General features: G+C 38.4%; 2 protein-coding genes across 3 annotated transcripts in view; both read right to left on the minus strand.

Moving 5' to 3' along the window:
- Positions 1–7,439, minus strand: part of LOC124170901 (protein wntless) — a 30,992-nt gene extending 23,553 nt beyond the window's left edge. The window contains exons 1-3 of the mRNA XM_046549948.1: positions 7,107–7,439; positions 6,768–6,943; positions 4,829–4,934 (exon numbers count right to left, since the gene is read on the minus strand). Coding sequence (XP_046405904.1) covers positions 4,829–4,934; positions 6,768–6,943; positions 7,107–7,212 — 388 coding nt within the window. The 5' untranslated portion in view covers positions 7,213–7,439. The remainder of the gene's footprint in view (positions 1–4,828; positions 4,935–6,767; positions 6,944–7,106) is intronic.
- A 2,605-nt stretch (positions 7,440–10,044) lies between these two features.
- Positions 10,045–25,984, minus strand: part of LOC124171493 (protein PTHB1) — a 75,402-nt gene continuing 59,462 nt past the window's right edge. For both annotated transcript variants that reach the window (XM_046550670.1, XM_046550671.1), the window contains exons 14-16: positions 19,399–19,563; positions 12,788–12,925; positions 10,045–10,237 (exon numbers count right to left, since the gene is read on the minus strand). In XM_046550670.1, coding sequence (XP_046406626.1) covers positions 10,058–10,237; positions 12,788–12,925; positions 19,399–19,563 — 483 coding nt within the window. In that variant the 3' untranslated portion in view covers positions 10,045–10,057. The remainder of the gene's footprint in view (positions 10,238–12,787; positions 12,926–19,398; positions 19,564–25,984) is intronic.

Genomic DNA, 25,984 nt, shown 5'->3' on the forward strand with positions numbered 1-25,984 from the left:
CATTTTACGAGAATCGACTTTTAGTGAGTGATAGCCTTTTACTGCCAAACGGCCTATGTTTTACATGTAAATAAATTGCATATAGCAAGATCAAAAAGTTCATTCCACTATGTACACTCGGTATTACAATAGATATATTCTCAATGGCGACGCACCACTGAGAAAGCTTCAACTATTATATTTTGTGTTACCTGTTTGTTAAACTAAAAATACAAGATGAGAGTCATAGCTACAACACCTAAAGCCAGTGACGTCCAAGCATTAAGGTGATTTACGGCCTTAAATACGATCTGCATGCTCCCATTTTACATTCTTCCTTTGCTAGGCCCAGTTATCAGTGGGAGAGGAATGGGAGGAAGATGACAGTGGGAGAGGGAACTAGGTAATTCCCCCATCCTCTTTGTTTCGCTTTGCTAATGCGCTACGTCTTCAGCACAGAAACTTACACTCTGGCCAGCGAGAGTTGTATGACAGCGTGAAAGGAGGGGCAGAGAACCCTGCGTCAGCATCGTTTGCAGCCAATCACTGCCCCCAAAATGCACCTCATGCCCTCACCTAGTCATACAATGTTGTCACATGCATACAAAGTACCGAAGCAAGCCTGAACCACCAATACAAGCCCTTTCTTTTAATCACCAAAACAAGGGTACATCTGCCTTCACGCTCGTCGTCCCTTCCAGCTCCTTTCTTCACAGAACCTTTTGTTTACATGTGATGTGGGCTTTTCCCTTTCCTACCCGGCAACCTTGCCCCCTACCTCCAATTAGACTCTTCTGCCTGTCATCAGACAACTCTTGGCCTGGTACATTGTAGTGAAACCCCCTCCATATTTTCCCATGTTAGGTATGGAAGTAGAAAACACAACATTGCCATAGCTAGATTGGCGCCCTTACTTTGACTTTCGACTAATGGAAAGCTAGAGCAACGTTACCTGTCGCTGCATGCTATCTAGTGATATATATTTCGATATTTCATTAATGCAAAGGAATGTAGTTCGACCAAGACATCGTCAGCTATTGCCATGTAGGAAAATCACAGTTACATATTACCAAGATGGTAAAACAACAATCAACCATAGGTTAGGGAACGAGAACTCAGCACCGCCAAGTGAACAACTGTAAAAATTTTTGTAAAACCAGATTATTGCACTGATAGCAGAAATCCTCAAAGGGACCAATCATAGTGAATCTTCATTATGTCTTCTTCATACTCTCCAAAATTTGGTGAAATTCAAAATTTCACATCATATCAGCAAAAATGTGATGCAATTCCACAAAATTCCTTAAATTTGTTTAAATGAATGGCTTAATTTAGATGTGGGTTACCCTCAGGAGCTATGCACTATGCGAGCACAATTTAAAAAATGCTGATTCCTACACCAGATACTTTGAATCTCTTGGCAATGGTTAAACGTTCCTATACATAGAGTCTTACACCAAAAATAATATTACCCTCTGAATTTTACGACGTAGCATATGCCTCCTCGCTATTCCATTCCCATGCGGTGCTTTTATCGTAGGGAAGTAAACTGCCCAGGATTATTTCTTTTGGAGGAACTTTTGTACATTAAGCAAAATATTTTTATCATCCATCCCATTGACTGAATCACAAGGCAACGGAGGGAGGGTTGGGGTGCGGGTAAGGGGTGGAGTTTACTCAGTCTCGGGGACATAGTAGTGTCAGGTGGTTTGCGTGAGTGAATCATGTCACGGAAACCTAAATCTTTGGACCATAAAACCAAAATTAAAATTATAGACAAGTGCGAAAGTAGCAGGACTGAAGACTGATATCGGGAGGCAGTTTGGTGCCTCGTTCTCCACGCTGCTCACAATATCAAAGCACAAAAATGAAACTGGTGCAGCAGTGACCGAACAAGGAACACCTAGCAGCCAAAAATATTTGCGACTAGTGGAACATCCTCAAATGGAATCTACAATATTCAAGTGGTTTTGTCCACAAAGGTCTGCAGGGCTGCCCATAAACTGTGTGATGTTAACGATGAAAGCTGTCTACATTGCCAATGGGAAGAAATATATTTGACCACCAAATCATGCTGTATTTCAGTGAACATTTAAATATCGGTATCGGTTAAACATTTGAAAACTCGACAAAACTGATATTGTCGGCATGATGCATTCGCAAAATCATTCAAAAACTTCCACCTGATACCAAATATATTGATTCTGACAAGTAATGTTCTTTTTACAGCTTTCTTCAGCAATCAAATAATAAAAGAACACAAATAAAACCACCAAAACTGGGGGAATAAATATTTTATAAAATTAAAAATCCCCCATTTCTTTATTTAAAGATGTTGATACTCTATTAGATTGTGCCTAATAATGAATCTTTAACTGTTTAACTTTGTAAAATACCACTGAAACAAAAGAGAAACTGAAAATACCAACGATTATGAGACTTCGGTGGATTTATTCAATACCTTCGGAAACGAGCGCTTGGTTTAGTGAGTAATTTCTAAGGGATTATGAGCACTCGTTAAACCGGGCTTATACTGTACTTCAGAAGTGCCACGGGATTGAGAATTGTAAATCTGTATTTAAATGCCCTTTAAAACAATAATTTTAATGATGAATTGTTTAAAAAGTTTTAATCAAGTTTTGAATTAATAAAGCAGCATTTCATCAAGTAAAATATCAAACAAAGTTAACTCTCAATATTCGCCAAAAGTATTAAACTGGATGTTTTATAAATTCTCGAAATCACTAAATGCACTCTTGCACCTAATACCACATTTTTAAATGACACGACTGAATTCAAGTGTACTCATTTCTTGTCAACTGTTTTAAAATCTGCCTTCTTCCTTACCAATCCTTCCTCCCCCCATTACCCTCATCGCCACCTGACCTTCTGTTCGCCTCTCCCTCCCCAGCTCTTACACTTTAATGTTTTCACCCTCCCTCATCTAGTCTCCCCCCCCCCTACTTGTCGGATATATAAGCCTTAACATTGAAAGTGCTCCTTCTGTTTGTCTTGAGAATGACGCTATAGCTGTTGAATCCAGTCATATGCAAATAAAAGTTTGTGGAAAAGTACTGGGTTTTTTGCTTCACCACGAAAGTTAACTCTATTGGAAAGAATACTTAATGGATTATGCAATGGCTAAACAGTTTTACTTTGAGAGGACTATTGCCAATTGAAAAATGAAATTAACAAAAGAACAAAATAGATTCATTCTTCAAGATTCAACCCAAAAAGTAGCTCCATTGACTGAAAGAAATATTATTCCAGCATGGGAGATGCATAAAGTACAAATAATATTATCTAACTAGCTTGGTTGAGGGTTATTTTCAGTTGTGAAGTGATCGTTTGTACTGGTCAGAAAGGTTGGGTTCCACTATTCCCTACCCATGATCTACCATAAAGAGGGAAGAATATGCCATTTGTACAAGGGAAACTGGTAAACTGTAAGAATAAACTTCTCTCGGGTTTGCGCATTGGTAAGAAAATGTAAAGTAGCCGAAGTTTCAGGCTCTGTCTCGATACCCATTCTCAAGGCTACTATTCTATCCAGAAGCCTTGAGAATGGGTAAAGAGATGGAACCAGAATCGTTGGCTGCCTTAGATTTTCTTGCCCATGAGCAAAACTGAGAGAAGTTTATTCATATAATTTGCCAGGAAAGTATTGAATCATACATGGTAAACTGTAAGTTTCAAACAACCTGTAGTGCTAAGTTTTTGTGTTTCACACACATATGGATCACGAGGGATTTTTAATGCATTCAAAATTTTTCATTTACTTTGTTTTTTGAATAATATAATTTAATGTTTGATATCCTGTTCTATAAACTGCTTGTAAACTTAAGAAACAATTAATATCCTATTTATTATCAATTATCCATACTTTGCTTAAAAATTTAATAAATCTTACACCTTAATTAATTCCCTTTTAAAAAACAATGCAGGCCCTCAAATTATAATTGTTGCACATAATACCTGGATTCTGGCAAAATCCCAAACCTAGCATCACTCCAGTCCCGACAGAGCCAGATTCCGGGTACTCAACCGCATTATAACCAAGCCTATTATCATGGAAGAAGGAGCTCCACCTCCTCCTTCCATGGTGTTATTCGTATAAATTTCAAAATAACGCCGGGTTTCAAATGATGCAACAGTCGTACTTATTTTACTTGGGTGTTCCACAAAATGCCATACATATTTTATGATAACTTATGCCATAAATCTTTACAAAAAATATTTTAGATGATTTTTTTCTCCAATAACATCCAAATCGATTGAAAATAATTTCTTTAGGACAGAAGAAAATGTAAAGAACAGCAGTACCTTTTACGATTTAAATTTAAAATTCCTGAAATTACAAAATTTGATTTTACCAATAAATGCAGATTTTTCAGTCCCGATTATCGCTGTATGTACTAGTTAATTGAGAATTCCAATTCACGATGTTTCAAATAACCCCTGTTAAATAAACTATAATAAAGAATACAATTAATTCTAAATAGGGGTAAATATTCTCAAATTTTATGATTATTTAAAGGAGAGAATTTGGCCCTATATAATGGCTTCAAAAGTAAAATGGCTCCCAAAAACATATGTATCACACAGAAAAGATATGGAGGACAATTTCTCAAAAGGTCTTTTCAGTAAATTGATAAAATCACGTAAGAGGACATATGTATTATGTTTAAAATCAATGTTTGTCAATACATTAGCTTCCAGCATGAAAAATTATGACTAGAGACGGTAGCGCTAACTTCAAAAATCGACTCTCTCCTATGACTTACTCTAGGGAGACAATTGAACATAAGCGCCTCAAAATGTTTTACTGGAAATTTCAAAATATGATTACCCATTTCTGTGTCTGGATGATAACTAATATCCAACTGCAAAACTCCAATTAGATTTTGCTGCCACCGGGAGTAATCTAATATGGTGTTATCTCTAGGTAGGGGTATCTGAAATTAAATATGAATAAATGGATTTAGTTCAGATACAGTAAATCTCAAAAAAAGGTTATCATTCAAACAACAATATTCTCTAATGAAAGACATTAAACAGTATGTTAATGTTATGTTGATATGTATGGATAGATATAGATAATAAGAAATGCAAATGAATTCATAAATATTATTCAATCATATACTTCACAGAGTGGATCCGAGAAAGTAAATTTTGAAGACAACTTTTGAAACATGACAGAAAGAATAACTAGCAAATGGTTATTTCAATGCTCAAGATGGAGAGGAAATAGATGGCATAATAATGAAACACTGACTTGCAATTTTCCACAAAAATAAAATTTAATTCGACTCAAGTTTTGATGTTACTACATCATTTTCAAGGTACAACTGAGAGGAGAAATGGGGTGGAGAGTGCTCAAGGAGGTGGCTGGAATGGGTAGAAGTGCAAGGCGTGGGGGGGGGGGGGGGGGGGGGGGGAGAGTGGAAAAACCAGAGGAGGTAAAAAGGTTGGAAATTGAAGGGTTTTTTCCAGGGTTAACAAACTTTGAACATAGAAATGAAAGCATTTGAATACATGTGGCGGTCTTCTTATCTTCTTGTTTCCGAGGGCCATCGGTGAATGGTGTGGAAGGAGGGGGGGGGGGGGGGAAAGACGTCTTCTGTGCCTGTAGGCTGCCGTGCGGATTAGTAGGGGGCCTCGAGGATGCGTTCTTCTGAGAGTGTGTAGGTGGGGGTGGGGAGCAATTGCAAGTCAGTGTTTCATTATGAATCAATTCCACTCCATCTCGCTTGATTCTTCGAATTTTATAGATGGTATAACTTGAATAAATAAACTATAAAGAATAAATTGGTCCCATTGGATTTGGATGTACATAGAAACGAAGATGGTCTATATTATTACTTTGTATCTCAGAGATTTTTAAAGAGTGGGAATGGATCATTCTTAAAACGAGAAAGTTATAGAATTACAAGATAATACCGGGAAGGGCATGTAAAACCTGTATTTAACTATGTTATAATTATGATGCAGGAACAATGAGAAATAAACAAATTAAACCACGTGTAAATAAACCAAAACTGAAATTAAACATGTAGAAGATGAGTTGAAACTATTTCATAGAGCTTTCATTGAAATAGCAGAGGAAGTTTGAGGTGGGAAGGTATATAAAAATTCTAGTCTCTTCTTTTTCATTAATTAAAACTAATTTTTTTACTACTGTAACAAACATAACCTTTTATGCATCACTGTTATGCACTAATTTTCATTCATAGCCCTGAAGAAAGTGTTTTAATACGTTGGTAAAAACTTGCATTAAAAATTCTTCAAGACCTATACTGCAAGACACTGAATCAATACTCACTGATAATATTGCAACTTCTTTGAGAAATCTAAAAGGAAATTGTATGCTGATTGGGAAACTTAAAATTTGGAATCCGAGGAAAATTAGAAAGAAGGAAAGGCAGAGAGGTTCTAATATTCAGGAAGAATCCCTCACGACACCCTACCCTCACCACCTGCTCCTCCAGCAGGCTGTCAGTTGAATAATAAACTCTTGTTATACCGAAACATATTGCATTCGAGTCATTTATCCTGAATTTTCCCAGTGGGTCCAACTTGAACATGAATATCCAGAAAATATCTTCTCAAGATATCTGGTAGATATCAGAAAAGCGGACACTCAGATATCTACAAAATGCCTAGAAGACATTACAAGATATTTTCTAAATATCAGCTGATGACGTTCTAGATATTTTGTAGACATTTCGTATATATTTTGTGCTATATGGGTAAAGGGTAATCGAATAACCGATTACATGCCGCCTCACCTGAAATGCAAAAACAATTTGGTTGGCCAGTTTTTGCTCCTCGTTCGGCTCGAAACCTGTCAAGCTTATTACGTTGCAACTTCCAGCTCCCCTCGTATAAAACCACTTCAATGAATTATTTCCAGGATCAAGACATTTTGTAGCAAGGACACTCTCTGCACTTGCTGGTGTAGGGGCTGAAAGAGTTTCCCAAAACGTACAAAAGGCATTGTAAATATAAGACTCAAGAAAAATGTATCAAGTATGGACTAAACCAAGGTTTATTTTGCGCAAATGAGCCAGGCCAAAGATCATAGAAATGAAAAACTGAAAGTTTGGGTAATAAAATAGTATGATTACCTATCAGTCCACCGATGAGAAAACATGCTATCTGACAAATAATTAAAATCGACACAAGGATGGCTAATTTTCTGCCACTCAAATTTTCCAAGATTGCACCCGGCATCTTTGTAGTCGAGATAACAATATATTATCGTGCGGAAACAACCCAAATATGTTTTCTTTCGACTTATTAGTTATTCAGCCATCTCTAGCACTAAAACACTATAAAATTAACACAGTTTATAACGCTTTAGAATTTATATTCCCTTTTGTTTATGTACCGATCTCACAAAAAAATACTGACAGATATCCTTTACCAGACACTAATGATTAGCGTCGGCAGCATCGTTGTTGCTGTCTCCAAGGGAGTAATGAACGCTAAATGGCGCTACTGACGAAGTAACTTTATTTTCGATCCATTCTTTGGCGTTCTGTACGAATGAAGTTGTGGATTTTTTTCATATGAGAATGAAGAAATTAGAGTCCTTGCAGATTTTTGACCTGGTTTATCTGCTTTTATAACGCTTGTGTTTCAGAAGCAATATTAAAATGGACGATATTCGTACTTCTGATATAGAGTAGATGACCAGTAGGCTTGATCCATGCTAATAATAAAGAATACTGCAAATCAAGCCATTAATTCTAGATTAATTTCAGTTACACAAACGCGAAGTATGAATTTAATGTCTGATAAAATGGCTTAACTTGAATAACACACGTAATTCAAAAGATTTTCATAGAGATAATTAGGCCCACTATGGACATTAAAATGGCGGCATTACCTTCTTACATTTGAATTTCTTTTAATCAGCTAATGCTGAAGCAGCTTCTTACATAGTTTCAACGTGAAAAATTATAACTGAGCACACCAATAATAACATTTTAAAATATTTCAATAAATATAATGATTTTCCAAATCCACCTCCGATGACCTACCTATACCTTTCAAGACTGGAAGGACTAGGGACATGACTACGTCCATGAACCTTACATGGACGTAGGGTTACAGGGACATGGGTTCTTGGCTGTGTCTTTCTAAGTGGCAATGGATACGCATACGGACCATCCGTTTTGACCTAGAATTAATCGTCATTGTGAACTCTATGTCCAAATATATTTCTTATACATGAGTAAATTAATTGATAACTTCATTAAATATAGCCTTTTTCTTCGTGTATCAATACAACTTAATAATTTTTACAAATCATTTTACAACAAAACAAATTTAAAATGAACAGTGCTTGCCCTGTTCATCAACAGCCCTGATCTATCACACGTCACTCGGTATGACAGATATGCTAATTATTTCCACTCAAAATATAATAAGGAATCTTTAATGCATATCATGAATTTATGTGCTAACTAAAACATCAAAATAGCTAGTCGCTAGTGTAGTTATTTCCTGAATAAATCACGAGTTACCTTTACAAATAAAATAGAAATGCTTAACCCATCATTTTGATGGGTGGTGGTCTTTTAAGTTAGACAGGTGGTTTAAGGTAGACTCATATTTCTGTGCGAAAAAACAAAATTTTAACAGAATAAGTATCATAAAAAATAAATAAGTCATAAAAAATAAGAAGATAGAAAAACAATTCTGGGTGATATGATTAAGTAATTAGAGGGGTAGAGGTTATCCGTCAAAATGATGGGTGTGGTGCTTCTAGTGTTAACACTTTGCCACCCTTTCTGATGCATGGAATGGAATTTCATGAGTACCCTGACGAGCATTGAAAGTTAATAAGAGACTTTGGTTAGGTTTTCAAGAAAATTGCTGCAGGATTTTTCAACAAAATCCTCTTGAAAACTAAATGAAAGAGACAAAAAAAATTTGAAAACATTGTGACATTTGAAAACCCTCTTAGCAATACCTACATTGAAAACCTCTGGTACGTCAAGATAAATTTATCAAGTGGTTCCAAGGAATCTCATTGTATTCCTTTATAAAAAGAATGAGTCATGAAACCTTTTCAAATCCTATTTTAAACCTCTTCACAGCATTTGTAAATCCTGACCAAGACTTTTTGATTTGATATTACTGAAAACATCCAGTAAGTCTCTTGGAAACTACAATGAGATCACCCCAGTGTGTTGCAATTTGTTCTCCACAGAATCTCTTAGATCTCTAAATAGAAACTTTCAGAAACCTCTTGAAAACTACTAATGGTCGTCTGGATAACGTATAGAAGCTACCAAGATAAATGTCAAATAGCATGGTGCTTTCCCTGCATATAATTAAGATGAATTTTCTCAGGTTTCCAAACTGTCACAAGTATCGGCTGCTGCAACCAGTTGCAATAATCTTTCTCACTACGAAGGTATCATCGAGTTGAAGAATGTATGCACCACAGCTGTGGTGCACTACTAGTTTTTCTTGGTGCAGCATTCCAAGAGTCCCTGTTAAAACTTAAAGAGAGTTGTTGCAGGAGCTGCTCCTTTCTCTTTATGGCAGATGAATCAATCAATTATTCAGGTGATGAAGCAGCTACAGAACTCCATTGGCAGGACCGGTAGCTACTAGTTCGTTTCCATAGTGTGGCATACTTCACCTGCACTTTGTAGGCAGTGAGGATTTAATTTAATCAGAAAAATGGTGCATCACTCTCGCTGACTTCACAAAATCAGCTAAAATATTCTGGAGCTATACTTGGTCAGCTGCATGCACTCATCCCTGTTCATTGGAGGAAGACATCCATACTAGAATTGAGAACAGTCAAGCAGGCCTTACTCAAGGCCATTCCAATACATAGATTCCTACAGAAGCACCAGCATCAGAAATCGAAGCTCATAATGAATATAGCCAATATGAGATTAAGGTATATCCTATACTTGTCTTTCCTCAAGATGAGCATAGCACCACAATCTAAACCAAGAATTGTTGTTTATAACCAAGCATGCTCGTATTCTGTACTCCAGAGAGATAGATGAAAATAATGAAAATGTACAATTTTTTTTGATAAAATTATTTATTAATTCACTGTTTCACTGAAATCTTTTATAAGTTGCACCACATCTTTCATAAGACTTTCAAGATTTGGAGCACTCAAGCTAACCTCTAGTGCTTCATTATCACATACATTATGGAGATTCAACTTCTTATGGCGTCTGAGGAAAAATGCAAGATTAGCCATTGTTCTCTCTTCCCAGCCCTGAGGAAAAAAACAAGACAGAGATTACTACAAACATACACAGTTAAAGAGAGGTTAAAAGGAGAGTTAAAGAATGAAATCAAGTAAGTTTCTTCAAACCAAAATATAATTGGTATAGCCCAGTGGCATAACAAGGAATATGCCTCGAAGAGGATGGCCTGGGGTGGCAACCCCTCTCTCCCAGTCAAAATCTGGTAAAATTTTTGAAAATTGATATGCCAGGAAATACATTTTACACCATTTAGGCACTAAAAATTGAGCTTTAAGCAGATGCAGTTATTATGTGTCAAAACTAATCAATATTTTAAAATTTCTTTGAGGCTTTGCGGGGGGGGGGGGGGGGAGGGGGGGTCTATCCCCTCATCCCCCCCATAGTTACGCCACTGGTATGGCGTTCAAATTAATGTGCGCTACCACTGAAAGGCTTGGTGGTAGACAAGCAGAGGACCCTTGGCACTTTAGGGAAATGGGACCAAGGATTTTGTGCCCTTAGCCATAGAGAAGCATCCCTGCTTCCTCTGAAGAAACACCAGACTGCCAACGTGCAAAGGTTTCTTGAATTTGTGGCCATCGGCTATTTTACTTCAAGTTTGCTGAGTTCGATATGCTTAGCCAGGCAGAAATCCTTCGCATGTGGGCAGTCTAGTGTGTCTCCAGAGGAATCAGGGATGCTACTCTCTGGCTAAGAGCACCAAATCCTTGGCCCCGTCACCCAACGGCGCCAAGGGTCCTCCGCTTGTCTCCCTCCAGGCGGTGGAGCGTTTCGGCGATAGCTCACATTAATTTGAGCATTACAAATATAATTAAAAGACATATATGGTCTGCCAATAAAGGAATTTTATGAGTTCCCAGTTCAAGCTGTAAACAACCTTCCTCCTTTAACCAAATGGTTTCAGCAGATTCCTCCTGATATTCAAGGCATGAATTTCAATTACATTTTCATGAGTCAATTTTGTTGGAAAGAGCATCATATTGGAGAGCACAATGTTGGAGAGGTCATCAAACAACTTCAGGCCGTATATAAACAAGGGTCATATTAGTGAGTTAATGCCCATACGAGTACAGCAAAATAAAAATAAATGCCATTAATTAAGAAATTTTCATAATTTTTTATGTTTCTTTGCATTTTAAGACCGTTTATTGTATAAAACCGTGAATTTCAATCTTTGTGGCTTACCTCGACAATTTCAGGCATGAATGGTGAAGAATCGGCTGAAAAAAGACTTAAATCACAACTTTTACCGCTGAAATACCATAAAAAGAGGGTCTGTGTTGCTGGTTGCCTACGCTCAACATAAATGATCTTGGCGCCACCGCAGGATGTCAACCTACAGGAAACATATTTTTTCCCTGTTCATTTGGTACCTTGGGCTACATTTTGAAGCATGTCGAATATTGAATTTCGAAAAAAGTTGTTTGATGACCTCTCCAACATTGTGCTCTCCTAAATGGTGCTCAATAAATTTGGGTAAATGATAGCAGAAATCAACACAATTTCCATCATAATGGATTTACATTTTTATGAAAAAAGTATTTCATAAGAATAGACACACTTCTGATCATACTAGAATCATATTTTTAAGAAAAATATTCTGATAACTATTAGGTATTTAAAAAATGAGACAGTATACAGACAGAATAATAAATAAACATGTCAATAGATCCTCGAACCTGGAAGATCAAACAAAACTAATTGTATCAGTGATGAAATTTTTGAGAAAATAATGCTACATAACAATAATGACCAGAAGGTGACGATTCAGGCAACAGCTGGAAACTGTACTGAAATAAAACAGAGGTTTTAATTTCTTCATCTTCTGACATTTTTTCTCAGTTTCCATTTTTCTTCCAGTTTTTCTTTCAGGCCTTCATTATAACTTATCTAGCACATTTTCCTCCTCTCATCTCTGTAATCTTATTGTTTTTGCCATTTCTGTAGCAGTTCATATTTTAAAGCGCATCTCTGTACCTGGTGATCCAGGTGCACAGATGATCAACCCCTGATCAACTTCCACAGAAGTCAATCAAAGGTGAAAATTACAAGAAGGCAATCCTGCATGAATAATCCCATCCCTAACTCTTCTCAGAGCAACGAGAGTCTTCACATAGGTTATCAACTACCAATTTAAAACTTAAGTTACAACAGTCCTCTTACATATTTCCAAATGTTTGCTTTAACAAAAAGAGATTGATTATCATGCCATGGCTATTGCATAAGTCTGGTGAAATGCAATCGACTTTGATAGAACCAGTTGTGGCTGCAGGTTGTATTATGTACATGTAGGCTGAGTAATACATTTTTTTCGGGTGTACATCATTTGAAGCTCATTGCTAGCTTAACCTTTTTTACCCTTACTCATGCTCTATGTCTTGATAATTAAGCATCTACTATGCTTGTAGTCTCATAAGAACGGAGGATGGAGGTAGAGCAATAGAGGAAAATAAATAGTAAAAACAATTTAGCCATAAGAGGAGAATAATCCACAAGACACAGCAACAAAAAGCTTAGTAAGGATTCATAAGCAACATATAATGTTTAAATGTACTTACTTGATCTATTGCATCCTTCACTGACAGTGACATAATATTGCCAAGAGTCTTAAAAGCTGATGGTGCTGCACATTCAGGATGCAACTGCATTACTAAGTGACTAATAATTTCTTGCCTTTTAGATAAAAGATACAATTCCTGTGAATTTAAAGTAGGTAATAAGAACAGCAATAAGATAATTTCCAAAATCACTACTGCCAAATCTATCCATTTTTATTCTTTACAGTAGTGAGGACCATTAAAATAGTGTAATTGGAAACCTAATGTATGTATGTATAGGGCTAATCACTACCCTAACCCTGCAGAAGCCTAGCTCTCCCCTTGTGGGCTTATTCAAGCTGCAACCTCAAACAATAAGACCAATGAAGAACACACCGCTGCTTTTGAAGTAACAAAGAATGCTGCATAAAGTAATTAGTAGAAGTTTACTTTTTTAAATTAACATTGTTTGTATTCCCTGACTGCATAAGTGTGGCATCAAATCTCATTTTCTTGGTTTAGGGGTTGAGCAACCTCATACACTCACTCTGTTTTAGGTCTCTTTGCCACCATGATGGTTGCAGTCGGTCAGAATATATATATATATATAAAATCTTGATGAAAGCGCACTAAGCGATAATATAAATATGTGGCCGATCGATTTACGTGTGTCTATGTTTTAGTAGTACAATTTTTGTTCGTTCGCCTCGATCGGCCACATATTTATAAATATATACAAATAAATTCACAGGTAAGGAAAGAAAGGGATAGGAACATGGAATAGAAAAAGGACTAGGACAACGGTGCTGTGGTAGGTGGAAAAAAGCCAGAAATCAGAGGGTAAAAATGCGGCCTGACTGGGACTCGAACCCAGAACCTCCTGGTTGCCGGCCAGGTGCTCTACCAGTTGCGCTACCAGGACGCTTAGATTTACCATGATTTCGGCGGGGGTTTATACACAGGAAACTCCCTTTGCTTTGGCCCACAAGAGTAACCAATAGATGGCACTGGGGCAGCTCACCACTCACCAACGGAAGGAATGGACGAGGACACAAGGATGAAAGGAAAGGTACACACTCACACGATAGCAGGAAAGAGACAGGAACATGCGTTTCGGGGCACGCAGAGCCCAAGTGAAATAAGCCAATATGGCCGATACACTACTTCATTCATTCACACGACGCCTTAAGCGTAAACATACAAATAAATTCACAGGTAAGGAAAAAGGTACAAAAGACAACAATACCTCCACTATGACAGTTGCCACCCACTACATACCAAACGTTCTATCCCTTTTTCTCTCTCCGTCCGTGGTCACAAAATCTGCAACAACCCCGAAGACCTTGAGAAGTTCCTTTCCAATCTACACACTTCTCTTCTACGCCGCGGGTATCCCGATAAACTGTTAATTAACAAAATTAGAAAAAAACCCTACAGGTCCAATAAACCCCGTGCCGAAAAGAATTGCTCTCCATCCCTTCTCACCACTTACTTCCCCGGTGCTCATGCCTTACAAGACATCCTGAAGGACTTGTACCCCATTCTCTCCAACCACAAATCCACCTCACAAATTTTCCCCTCTCTTCCACGGATCACGTATAAGAGACCACCTAACCTCAGCACCATCTTCAAAGCCACCCGCCCCCTTCAAAAATTGAACTCAGTCCCCACTACCCCACCCTCGCCGTGCAACCGTCCTAGATGTAAAACATGTAAAATTTTCTCTCCACCCCCAGCCTCTTTCCTCTCCAAACTTAAATTCCTCCCGATATCTCCTTCCACCACCTGTACCTCCACCAACATCATATACCTCCTTCAATGCAACTTCTGCCCCGCTTTTTACATAGGCAAATGCTCCACCCCCCTCAACCTCAGAATAAATAATCACCGCGCCTCCTGTTGTCCGTCGTCTCCACACGCATCTCTCCCGGTCCCCACACATTGTTTATCGCATGATTCCATCTTCAATCTATGTTTCAAAGTTTCTATCATTGCCTCCCTGTCACCCACTGACTCGCCCCTCAATCTCCACACCCTCGAATTGGCATGCATTTGGCGTTTCCAAGCCAACAAGCACCCTGGTCTGAATGTATCTTGTTGAGGTAGCCCCGCCCCAATACACCCCTCCCCTCTTCCCCCCACCTTTTCCCCCTTTTCCAACACACTCCTTTTTCCAACACACTCCTTTTTCCAACACACTCCTCCCCTCTCATTCTCTCCTTGACTGATGAAGCGGCTACAACCGCGAAAGTCTTTCGGTTTTATTTTTCGTGTGAGTGTTTTCCTTTTTTTGTGTGTCTATGTTTAGTGACTGTGTTTTTGAACATTCATATATATATATAATTATATATATATGAGGTTCCATTCCTTAAATACTCTCAACGTGAAGCAATTTTTGACATATCTACTTTTCAGCAATGCTATTAATCAATATGCAACTTACAAAATATTTTATCTTACCATATCAATAACATTAGCATTCATATATCACATTTGAGCAAGCATTTAATCAGTATTTAACATTAAATTACATACATCCATTGAGCCACCAGTCAACTGGTGGAAGAGAGTCGGCCATTGGCATCTTTTTTGGCTTCAAATGTCATAAAGGGCAGGATTTGAAAGTGTATAGAGCATACAAATATTTTTGGGACCATAAAATTATGTAAATCATGGAAATATGTAAATTATGGGAATGTAAAAGAGATTTTCATTGTCAATATAACATTGTTTCAAAAGAGAAAATAGCATTAAAGAATAAACATTTATACAGCTGAGCATCCCAAATCCAGCACTGTCAGGACTTGGGTAATGTCTAGTTTCAAGTGCTACGGTAACAACCAGTAAAATTAGGGGTCTGCAATCTTTTCCAAGTTATATTCAATCATTAGGAAGTATCCAAAAATGATACAAAAGGTGCATATGAATACATCATATATTATCAAACATTAAATGTTATTCATAAAAATGTATCTAAATGAATCATATTTAATTTCTTGAGAGTCCTTTGCAATGCATACATGCTATATTTACCGTATAAGCTTGTGTAAGAGGCGCACACGTGTAAGAGGCGCACCCCTATTTTGAGGATCGAAGCTATAAAGAAAAAAAATTTTGCGACATTTTTTTTTATCCTATCGTGCGGTGTTGCAGACGTATGCCTGGAATTTCGACAGTTATCGAAATGTCCTCTCTCAGTACTATTTTAAAGAGGAAATTTTGATAACTGCGGCGGCATAAGAGGGAGTAGAAAGAGTTCCGATCCTCTCTTTGCATACGCCATCGCTCTACGTTGCTTGTCCTACTCACGAACAATTTTGTTTAAAAGCTCTCGCAGGAGTATTGCAATAGAATTGCAGCCGTGGAAAATTTTAAGGCAAAACACGACAGGCAAATGGCATGAGCTTTCCCAAGAGATTGAACAACAATCGGGGCAATCTCAGCGCCGTAGAATAATAACCACGTCGTAGATTTAAGGCCCCTTGCACACGCACCGATTTTGGACGGCCGGTAAAATATCGGCCGTCCACATTCCAATAGTGAACAATGGGAGAGCATTGGAGCTTGCACACGTACCGACCACACGCCGGCACCGGCAAAATGCCGGTTAGCTGCCGGCTGTTGTCACTGTGGATCGCCGACGCCGGCTCAAAAACTTAGCAACGTATCGTTTGACCGGTAAAAATCCGGCGTGTGTGCAAGCATCGCTTCGCCGGTAAAATATCGGCCAATATTTTACCGGCCGTCCAAAATCGGTGTGTGTGCAAGGGGCCTAACGGAACTACACTCGGCTCTCCATCAGCTAATGCCTCTGCCGTTTTTTTTTTTTCCTTTCCGAGACTGCACAGGAAAATATCAAGTTACAGGGGAACAATGGAAACGTGTTTCATCCCTACCCCATTCCACCAACTGACCTTTTTCGGTCTACCAGGTTCAATTCCCCGAGTTTCTGGAGGTCAAATGCTACGTGAGTCACCTTCTGAGCTCGAAGATATCTCGATATCTTTCAGCAATTGTGTGACACGCACGAGGTTCTAAAAAGAATTAGACCTAACGCGACGTATATCTTATAGCATTTAAGTTTTTTGAGCTCTAATTGATTGACACAAAGATTTATAGCTAAAATAAGGCTACTAATATTCAACATAGTCCAAACAGCACAATTTCGGAAGAAACAAGCGTAGCATAAGCGCATTCAAACAAGACGAGACGGACTGGAAACTCAGGCAACGCAAACTGCGTATATCACATTGCTGCGCCGTCGCCCCTTCGCTTTTAAGGCAACGACGTCATATGCAAGATCGGACGTGTTCTTCCCTTGCTCCTTCGCTCGTAGCTTTAAATACGGAGGGGAGGGAGCCCTCTTTCCCTCGACCTCTCCTTCAGCGCTCTTCACTTTCATTTAGCATTTCCGATTTCTTCTATCCACCATTAAGTCCAACAATGAGCACACTCGTTCGAATTTTTTCAACCGCAGGTTTTGACACCAATATTACTATATGCAGTATAAATGCCGCGGGATGCCCACTCGTGGCAATAAATTTAGCGCGCGCTCCGGGGCGAATCACCCCGCGCGATCTTTTCAATGTTCACCTCTGGGGTACCGACGTGACGGCGCGATGCTTGCAAGAAATTCAAACAGGAGCATTTTAAAAATACGCCACTAAGGGAGAAACTCCCCTGCCTGCCGCTTGATTTTGACCCAGGGTTTCAGATGACTGACTCACGCTGAAAACCAAGGCCACTCAGTTCCCCTTGAACTTGCAACCGGCGAAGGGGAGGGGGGGAAGATAAGAAGTTTGTGTAAGAGGCGCACCCCCATTTTCCGCTGCAATATCTGGGAAAAAAGGTGCGCCTCTTACACGCGCTTATACGGTATTATAAATCAATGAGCTGTCTGTTATCTATGTCATACACTCAGTCAATGCTTGCTGCCACATGGGTGCTTTCATCTATGCGAATATCCATCGCTATATCCAGAGGGACTGTAGGAGGAATATTCTTGCTGGTGAAAAGATTCTTCATATGGGCCACGATAAAGCAAACATACTCTCACTTTTTCCACTGCTGCATCTTTGCAATGTTACATCTCTGCAATGTTACACTTGCATCTTGGCAGGAAGGTATCAATCCAATAGCCTCTACATAGCTTCAATTACAATTCAGTCTTCAATTACACCCATGCCTCACTTAACGCTAGGGATGAGTTCCTTGGGGTCTTTGCGCATATCAAATTGGTGTCATTTGAGACTATTTTAACACTGGGAAGGTAGGGATGCATTCCTGGTAGCATAAGAGTTGGGTATCAAATTGCCTATAAATCACAATAGCCTTATAAAACCTTATTTATGTAAACATTTATAGTTTAAAGTATCTTTAAAGATGGTGGACACTCATTCAAAGGCGTTATTTCTCTTGAAAAAAAATTCGTACGTGCTTTTGAAATTCCCTCCTTTCGTGCGGGTGGCGTAACATGTAAGAAAAAAATGCATGGACATCTCAGGGGTTTGTAATGCATTACCCGCAGTTGAGGAATTTTCAAACCAGTTTAAGAACAATTATTGTGTCAGCAGGCCCTTTTGTTGCTCATCCAAATTTAAGGCAAATGGTACTCTGAATACCATTCCATTGTTCGCAGAGTTTGTTATAAATCATAACTGGCTTTAATTTGAAATCCCCCGCAGCATTAGCAGCTAAGCGAAACAGTCTTTAATTGCCTTGAAACCTGACCCAGGTTTTTCTTCCCTGAAAATTAATGAACAAGATTGCATTTTTTTCCAAAACAATCTAGTCTCGTCAATATTAAAAACTAGTTAAGGGGGAAAGGAGCAACTATCAATCACAGCTTGGAGTTCATCAGAAAATGTTGTGGCAACTGTGCTAAAAGCACTTTCAGATTCATCTGATACCACTGCACTGAAAATTTGTTCCTGCTCGCCATTTAAAATTCTGGAACCACTGGAGCTTTCACTAAATGTCTCAGAGCGATTACCACCTTCGTCGTCTTCTTTTACAGATTCAAATAAAGCCACAGCTTTTGCACATATAACTGCCCGAGAAAAAGGAACATCATTTGACGTTAGAAGTCTTTCTGTTTTTTCAAGAAATGAACTTTGCGTATGCGTTGAAGTTGGTGCGGCTGATGTCACTTATTTCAACTTTGTCTTTATTCAGAATAAGACATCGTGAGTTTAAACTTATGCACAATGTGGCTTTGACACTCTCCATTGTCAAAGCAATTGATCACATTCAATTTTTCTTCTAGGTTTATGCTTTTTCTTGATGACTTTTTTATTTTTCTATGCGCATTCCCATTTTTGGCATTGTATTAGCAGCGCATGTATCAGTTTTGGACTTTGCAATTGAATGCTATGAGAGTATCTTTGTGTCCCACTGTAGACAGATTCAACAAGGAGAATTTTTGTTTAGCGTGGGAAAGAGTTTCAGCAGGTGAAGACTAATGCAATTATTCCGCAAGTTATGCTTCTTGCAAAGCACGCCTTGAAAAAATATTGCCATATTATGGGCGTTCCCAGATTAGGGAATTATGGATTTGGGGAGCTCAACTTTATAAATAATGCATACAATGGTAGGAGAGATTCCAAAAGAAAAGTGGAATTCAGGCTACTTACTTGCTGTGATGAACTTAAACTTTTAATAATGCAGAAGATTTTTCCCAAAAATTGCTCCATAAGTATTTCAGAGGACATAATTCGTTTTGGTGTGGTGTCTTTCACTCGGGAAAGTATGCAGCACTCTGCCATGTGGAGTTGATTGATTAAGAATCCCAGTTGTTTCTATAAGTACATTCAGTAAAACAGTTATTATAAATCATTTAAAACAATAAGCTATTGTAATCTTAACAACAAAACTGAATTCATGTGGAAAACAAAATTTCATAAAATGCATTCAGCTATGGAAATATTTCATTTCCAGTGGTAGACCATTGAACAGTAAGAGGACATGAGTTTCACATGGACACTTTCAAGAAATGGGTCATTGGGGCCCATAAAGCTTTCTAGTTTCAACTGATAATACTTTTCCCTCTACCTTAAGTTTTTTGAGCATGTACAGCTATAAAGGCTTATTTCACAATTCCTTGTGTAATTGTGACCACAATCTGATACATTTAGCATAGATCACAGGAAGCATCATTGCTCTCTGACTGGCTAACCTTATCTGACGGTGCCAGGTGACTGATGACTTTTAAAATGTATTCATGTTCTAAAATAGCCTGGGATGTGTGTTTATGATTTATGATTGAATTGCATAGAAATATATGAAATAGAGAATATTTACTTATTGTTCGCAATCAAGGTTCTAGGAGACCATCAGGTTGGTGACCTGAGGAGGGGAAATAAAGAGACAAAGGGTGGGAATGGGTGAAATTGGGAAAGAGTGGATGAAACAAATTTCTATTCCATCTTTCGTTTCTCTTTTTCATCGATTAAAGCTTCTTCTACAAATGCCATCAGTGTCCCTGAGAAGCTGCTCAGCTCAAGGAGCATGCTCACATCTGAGTGAAGTACAAATACCAAAATTTCAAAACTTGCGATGCGGCACGTTTTCCTGGTATCCGAATGCAAAAATAGTTTTCACGATTTATTTTCTCACCAAATGGAACAAAACTGGGGGGCGTCAAAATGTACATATTAAAGTAATGAACAGTTTTTAAGCTAGATAACAGAGTCTAAATAGGATACGACCATGCCTCGTACAGCTCAAGGGATGCGTTCCTTGGGGTCTTTGCGCTACACGAATTTGCGTTATATGAGAGCGTTTTAAAATTGGGAAGATAGGGATGCATTCCTGGTAGCATAGGTGTTGAACATCGAATTTCCTCTAAATCATACATGTATATTCCTATTAATAGCCTTAGAAAACCTTATTCATATAAACTTTTAAAGTTAAAAATATCTTTAAAGATAGTAGGCATGCATTCAAATACTTTTATTCACGTAAAAAAATTCATACGTGCTTTTGAAATGCCTTCCCGTTGTGCGGGTGGGCTTACAACTGCTATCTCAGGGATTTGCAATGAATTGCCGGCAGTTAATGAATTTTCAAACCAATCTTAAAAGAATTATTGTGTCACCCAGGCCCCTTTGTCACTCATCCAAATAACAGGCTAGTGCTAATTTGGATACGATTTCATTGCTCACAGAGTTTGTGAATGATAAATCATAACTGGCTTTAATTTAAAGTCTCCTGAGGCATTAGCAGCTACATGAAACAGTCTTTAAATACCTTGAAACCTGATGCAGTTTTCCCTCCCTGACGCAGTTTTCCCTCCAAAACAATATCGTCTTGTCAGCACTAAAAACTAGCTGAGGGGGAAAGGAGCCACTTTCAATCACAGCCTGGAGTTCATCAGAAAATGTTGCAGTGACTGCACTCTGAACACTTGCAGATTCAACTAATATCGCCACACTGAAAATACCTGCTTGCCGTTTAAAATTCTGGAACCAACCAGAGCTTTCACTGAATGTCTTGGAGCGATTACTACCACCCTCATCTTTTTGTACACATTCACAATGAACTTTCCGTATGTGTTGACCACTTGGTTGAAGTTGGTGCAGATGAGGTCACTGATGTTTTAACTTAGTCTTTATTCAGAATAAGGCATCGTGAGTTTAAACTTAAGTGCAATATCGCTTTGACGCTCTCCATTTTCACAGCAATTGATTTTCTTTAAAATTTCCTTTCTAGGTTTATGCTTTCTCTTAATAGCTTCTTGATTTTTCTACCCATATTCCTATTATTTGTCATTGTTGTCTCAGGTTGTAATCCGTATGGCTCTATCGAAATCACCTACTGCTGTGCAACAGCTGCACTGTATTCCGGAGACACTGAGGGCCTACGACTGCTGGGAGGGAGTGAAGCCATTGTGTTTGAGACTCTATGGTGAACCATGCAATGTATATTGCCAGTTCGGTGAATAAAAAATTATTATTATTATTATTATTATATTATTATTATTATGGTGGACCCTTTTCTGTGTTGATGCTATTCATATGCAACTCGGCCACCACTCCATTTCTCCCCCGTGAATACCAATGACCTAGAAGGCTTACAAGTAGACCCTCCACCTGGAAGTCAATTGCCTGATAACCTATGACGGCAAAAATTACGTCTCAAACCATTTTGCTTGAAAAAACTCATTTCTGCTAGCTCCACGCTTATGATCTAAATTAAAAATTGTCGTTTTGTTAAGTAGTTAATAAATTACTTCGGTAGGCCGGCTATCTGGACCCAATGACGAGTTATGCTTTTGGCCATTGCACAGCAATGGATTTTGATTAATAAATAAACAAAAAAGAAGATTTGAGGCAAGCAATGCTATTGATATGCGTAAAATGATAGCAATTTTGTGTGTACTTAGCGCAAGTTCACGTTTTATCATGAGAGTGTTAAAGTTTTTTGATTAGGCTACACTGCATTGTGATGTTTCCCCGAGGAACGACTTAGCGCTGCGATATCGAAATTGTGCTATGCGAGGTAAGGGTGTATTTGTAAACTTCAAATATTCATGCAAACACAGAAGACTCTAAGGTGACAAAAATTGGTTAATATTCCTTGCAAAATAATTACACCTCAGGTATGAGCACTGTTGTGCCACTACACCCCAGTTCCACCCAGAGATACGTACATGGTGTACATTGGTATTTGGGAAGTATCGCCATAAAGTTAGTGATATTATTTTGCCTATCATTGTAAAATGTTTAATTAGGACCTAATGGTCCTTATTAAACGTTTCACAATGAAGCACACTGAGCTATATTCATGATAAGTTTACTACAACTTTTTAATTTGTCAAAGAAAATACTTTAAAATGATTTTGCTCCATTGCTATTCCCCAGAAATTGATTTGTTATCACATATTATTCTAATACTGAAGTATCAACCCTAAGAAGATACCTCTAAGGAATCTCAAGAAACTTCAGCAAAGTTCATAATGCAGGCGGAGTCTCCGCATTTGGTTGCAGTATCACCTAAGGACATGTGCTATATTGCAGAAGAGTTCTCAGGCTTCTGTCCAGGTGATGAGGTCCATTGCTGGGCAAAAGCCTCATCATACGTGTGCTACATTAATTTAAAATAATTTTTCTGGGATAGTTGTTCCTTTGAAATCCTTTCTATATGGCATACATATTAGTTCAATCCTGGATGAAAGCTGCATGGACATGATTTGATGGTGAGCATGCATGATTGCCGCATGCCTGTCCTCGCACCATGAAGCCTAGGTTGCCTAGGGTTCCACGTGGTCTAAATAGTCCATTTTTGACTAAATGGTTTCATCCTTAAGTGCCTAATTTGATTATTATTTGGCATGATTGATTGAGTCGTACTGTGTGTTTTCCTACTTTAAGGCATGTAGCAGATATAACGCATTGCTGAAGGGGCTGATCCATGTGGGAGCGGAGGCTAAGACCACTAATATTTTATCCTATAATAATGATGTTTGCTCTTTCACCAAATGATGCTTTCAAGGATTATACATATGATACGACAATGCTAAAGATGGATTTGAAATTGTTATGTCAAGCAAAACCTGGAAGCACATTTCATTGAAACTTAGAGAATTGTTTGTTGCCCAAGATTTATTTTAACACAAAATGGGGCCTGAAAATATTTTGGCTCCCAAAAATTCCTTCCCAATGTCTTGGACTGCATAATGCACTTTTTTGTGCACTGAAGTCTTTAATATATGTTGACACCAGTAATGCTAAGTTCAACTAAACTTCAGCAAAACAATGGGGGCATTCCTAAGTCCCACATTTTTAACCTTAATTCAATGATAGTGAATCGTTGCCTCCCCAATTTTGAAGTCTAAATGACATTAATTAACTTTCATGTAAATCCTCTGGGAGGTAAATCGTAGACATTACAATTATACCAGTAGCGTAGCCAGGGGGAAGGTCCTGGGGGTCCAGACCTCATCCCTAAATATAATAACACTTATTTTCCTTCATAAAAGAAAATAAAACATTGAAAAACAATTAATTTTAAAAATATTTCTTTAACAAATGAAGTTTTTTGATTATAAAAAGTAGGGATGGGTCGAATAGTAGATTTCTCGAATTCGAATATCGAATTCGAATATTAAATCATTGCTCGAATATTCGAATACCTCGAATTTCGAATACCTCGAATACTAAACGATGAATGTGAAAATGTTTGACTAGGTCGCCTATGCAGCAGGAAACCCAAGGTTTTGGCGAGTAATTGTGATTGCCTTTAAAGGATTCAAACAGGAATTTAGCTGATTAATGGAATATTTTAATTTTATGTAAACAATAGGGTAGTTTCCTTCATTAAAGAAAACGAAAGGTATTGATTGTGATTCGTTACCCACCATTAGTGTATTCATAATATACAAATTATTTCGTTCTAGAAATACCGGTTTAGACTAATGGCAATGTTCAATTTTACCTCATTTGAAAAAGGCCAGATTGGCGCCTATGCGATGCCACTCCACGTGACATCACAGGGACTTAGTTTTTACACGAGAGGATCAGAGTTTTACATCGTCTGAGGTTACCAATGCATGCATGAGCACAGAGCTCAGGGAGACATGTCTAAATAATCACACAGTCTGTTTGATAAGGTATTAATAATCCTTATTTAAGCCAAGCGCTACCAGCTAGCATGGTACTCGGCTACTTGCTAGCATCCTGCGTCGTAATAGCGCTCAGAGCCTCGCCCCAAGGTCACCTCACTTGCGGCAGCGGGAACCAGAACGACGTCACGCGGAGTTTTTCCCGGCATTCATACTTACCCGTCGCGTTTTCGCGCGCTTGAAAATTTTCACTTTTAATTTAATCGCGAAAAATAGATATCGTCTTATAAAACTCTAAAAGCGTTAAATACGTACTTCAGGAGTATTAATATTTCGATTTAGGCAATAAAAAATAATAGGAAACCACCCTATTTGAGCATTACGCCTCCGTCGTATATCTTCTTCTTCCCGGTATTTATTTTCCTGCGCAAAATGCTTAAATAAAGTCAGAAATATGTCGTGTTTGGTCTTATTCTTTTTTAAATTACGCGCACATTACTAATATTTCAATCCAATAAAGGTGTAATAACAATTGCCGAAAGTCATTGTTAGACACCTTTCGGGCTAGTAGATGACTCATGCAGCAGTTGACTTCGAGAAAGGGGGAAATTCGAAGCAGGTAGGTAGAAAAAGGTCAGTGGGTGAGAAAAGGGGGTGGGTGCGAGACACTTTTTATTTTTCTCGCGTAACTTGATATTTTTTGAAGCTAAGGTTTTTGTAATACAATCCCTACGCGAGCTGGGATCTTTATTTTGATTTCGGAGAAGAGGAAATCGTCAAGAGTGGGTGAGGCGAATGCTGAATGGAGGGGAATAGCAGATCGTGGGAAATGCGCCAATGTCTCTATCCCACGGCACTGACATTGTGAGTTCCTCCCTATGGTAGTTTCATCTCCTGGGGAAGATTCAAAATAAGTGCCTGTCATTATTAGCCACAAAGGACACACGGCAAACACCTCCTCTCATTTTATCAAAAGATGGATGCGGGAAAATGGTCAGTGGGGAGAAAGAGGGAAGGGTGAAACACGATTCTATTATTTTCCGGTAACTTGATATTTTTTTCAAAGCTGAGGTCTTCGTAATACGATCCCTGCAGGAGCCGGGACCTTTTTTTTGTTTTCGGGGAAGAGGAAATCGTTTGAGGGGGTGGGGCGAACGCTGAATGGATGGGGATAGCGGATCGTGGGAAATGCGCCAATGTTGCTATCCCACGGATCTGAGGTTCTCCTGATAGGGGACACCTGGGATTTTCGGATTTTTTTCATCCGATCAATTTCGGTTCCCCACGTCGAACTCTTTTCACCGCTCGAACCCGTGAATTTGATGTATTTCGTCAGCTTGCTTAAAACGGCGCTGCATGCACTAGACGACTAGAGTTCTCATTTTTCCGAGTCAACTACCAACGACGTGCGAGCGATAGTGTATGACGCGAAATTCATAGTATTCGAGGTATTCGAGACGGTACCTTTGGCATAACTATTCGAGATCTCGAATATCGAATACTTTCTATTATTCGAGGTATTCGAGTATTCGCGGATACTATTCGCACATCTCTAATAAAAAGTGTTGAAATTAGTTTGAAACTTATTACTTAGTACCCTGTTTTTCAAAAATTTTCCCCCCTGGTTTTGGACCCCCTGAACGAAATTTCTGGCTACG

Source organism: Ischnura elegans, chromosome X (genome assembly GCF_921293095.1).
Source record: "Ischnura elegans chromosome X, ioIscEleg1.1, whole genome shotgun sequence".
NCBI classification, from domain to species: Eukaryota; Metazoa; Arthropoda; class Insecta; order Odonata; family Coenagrionidae; genus Ischnura; species Ischnura elegans.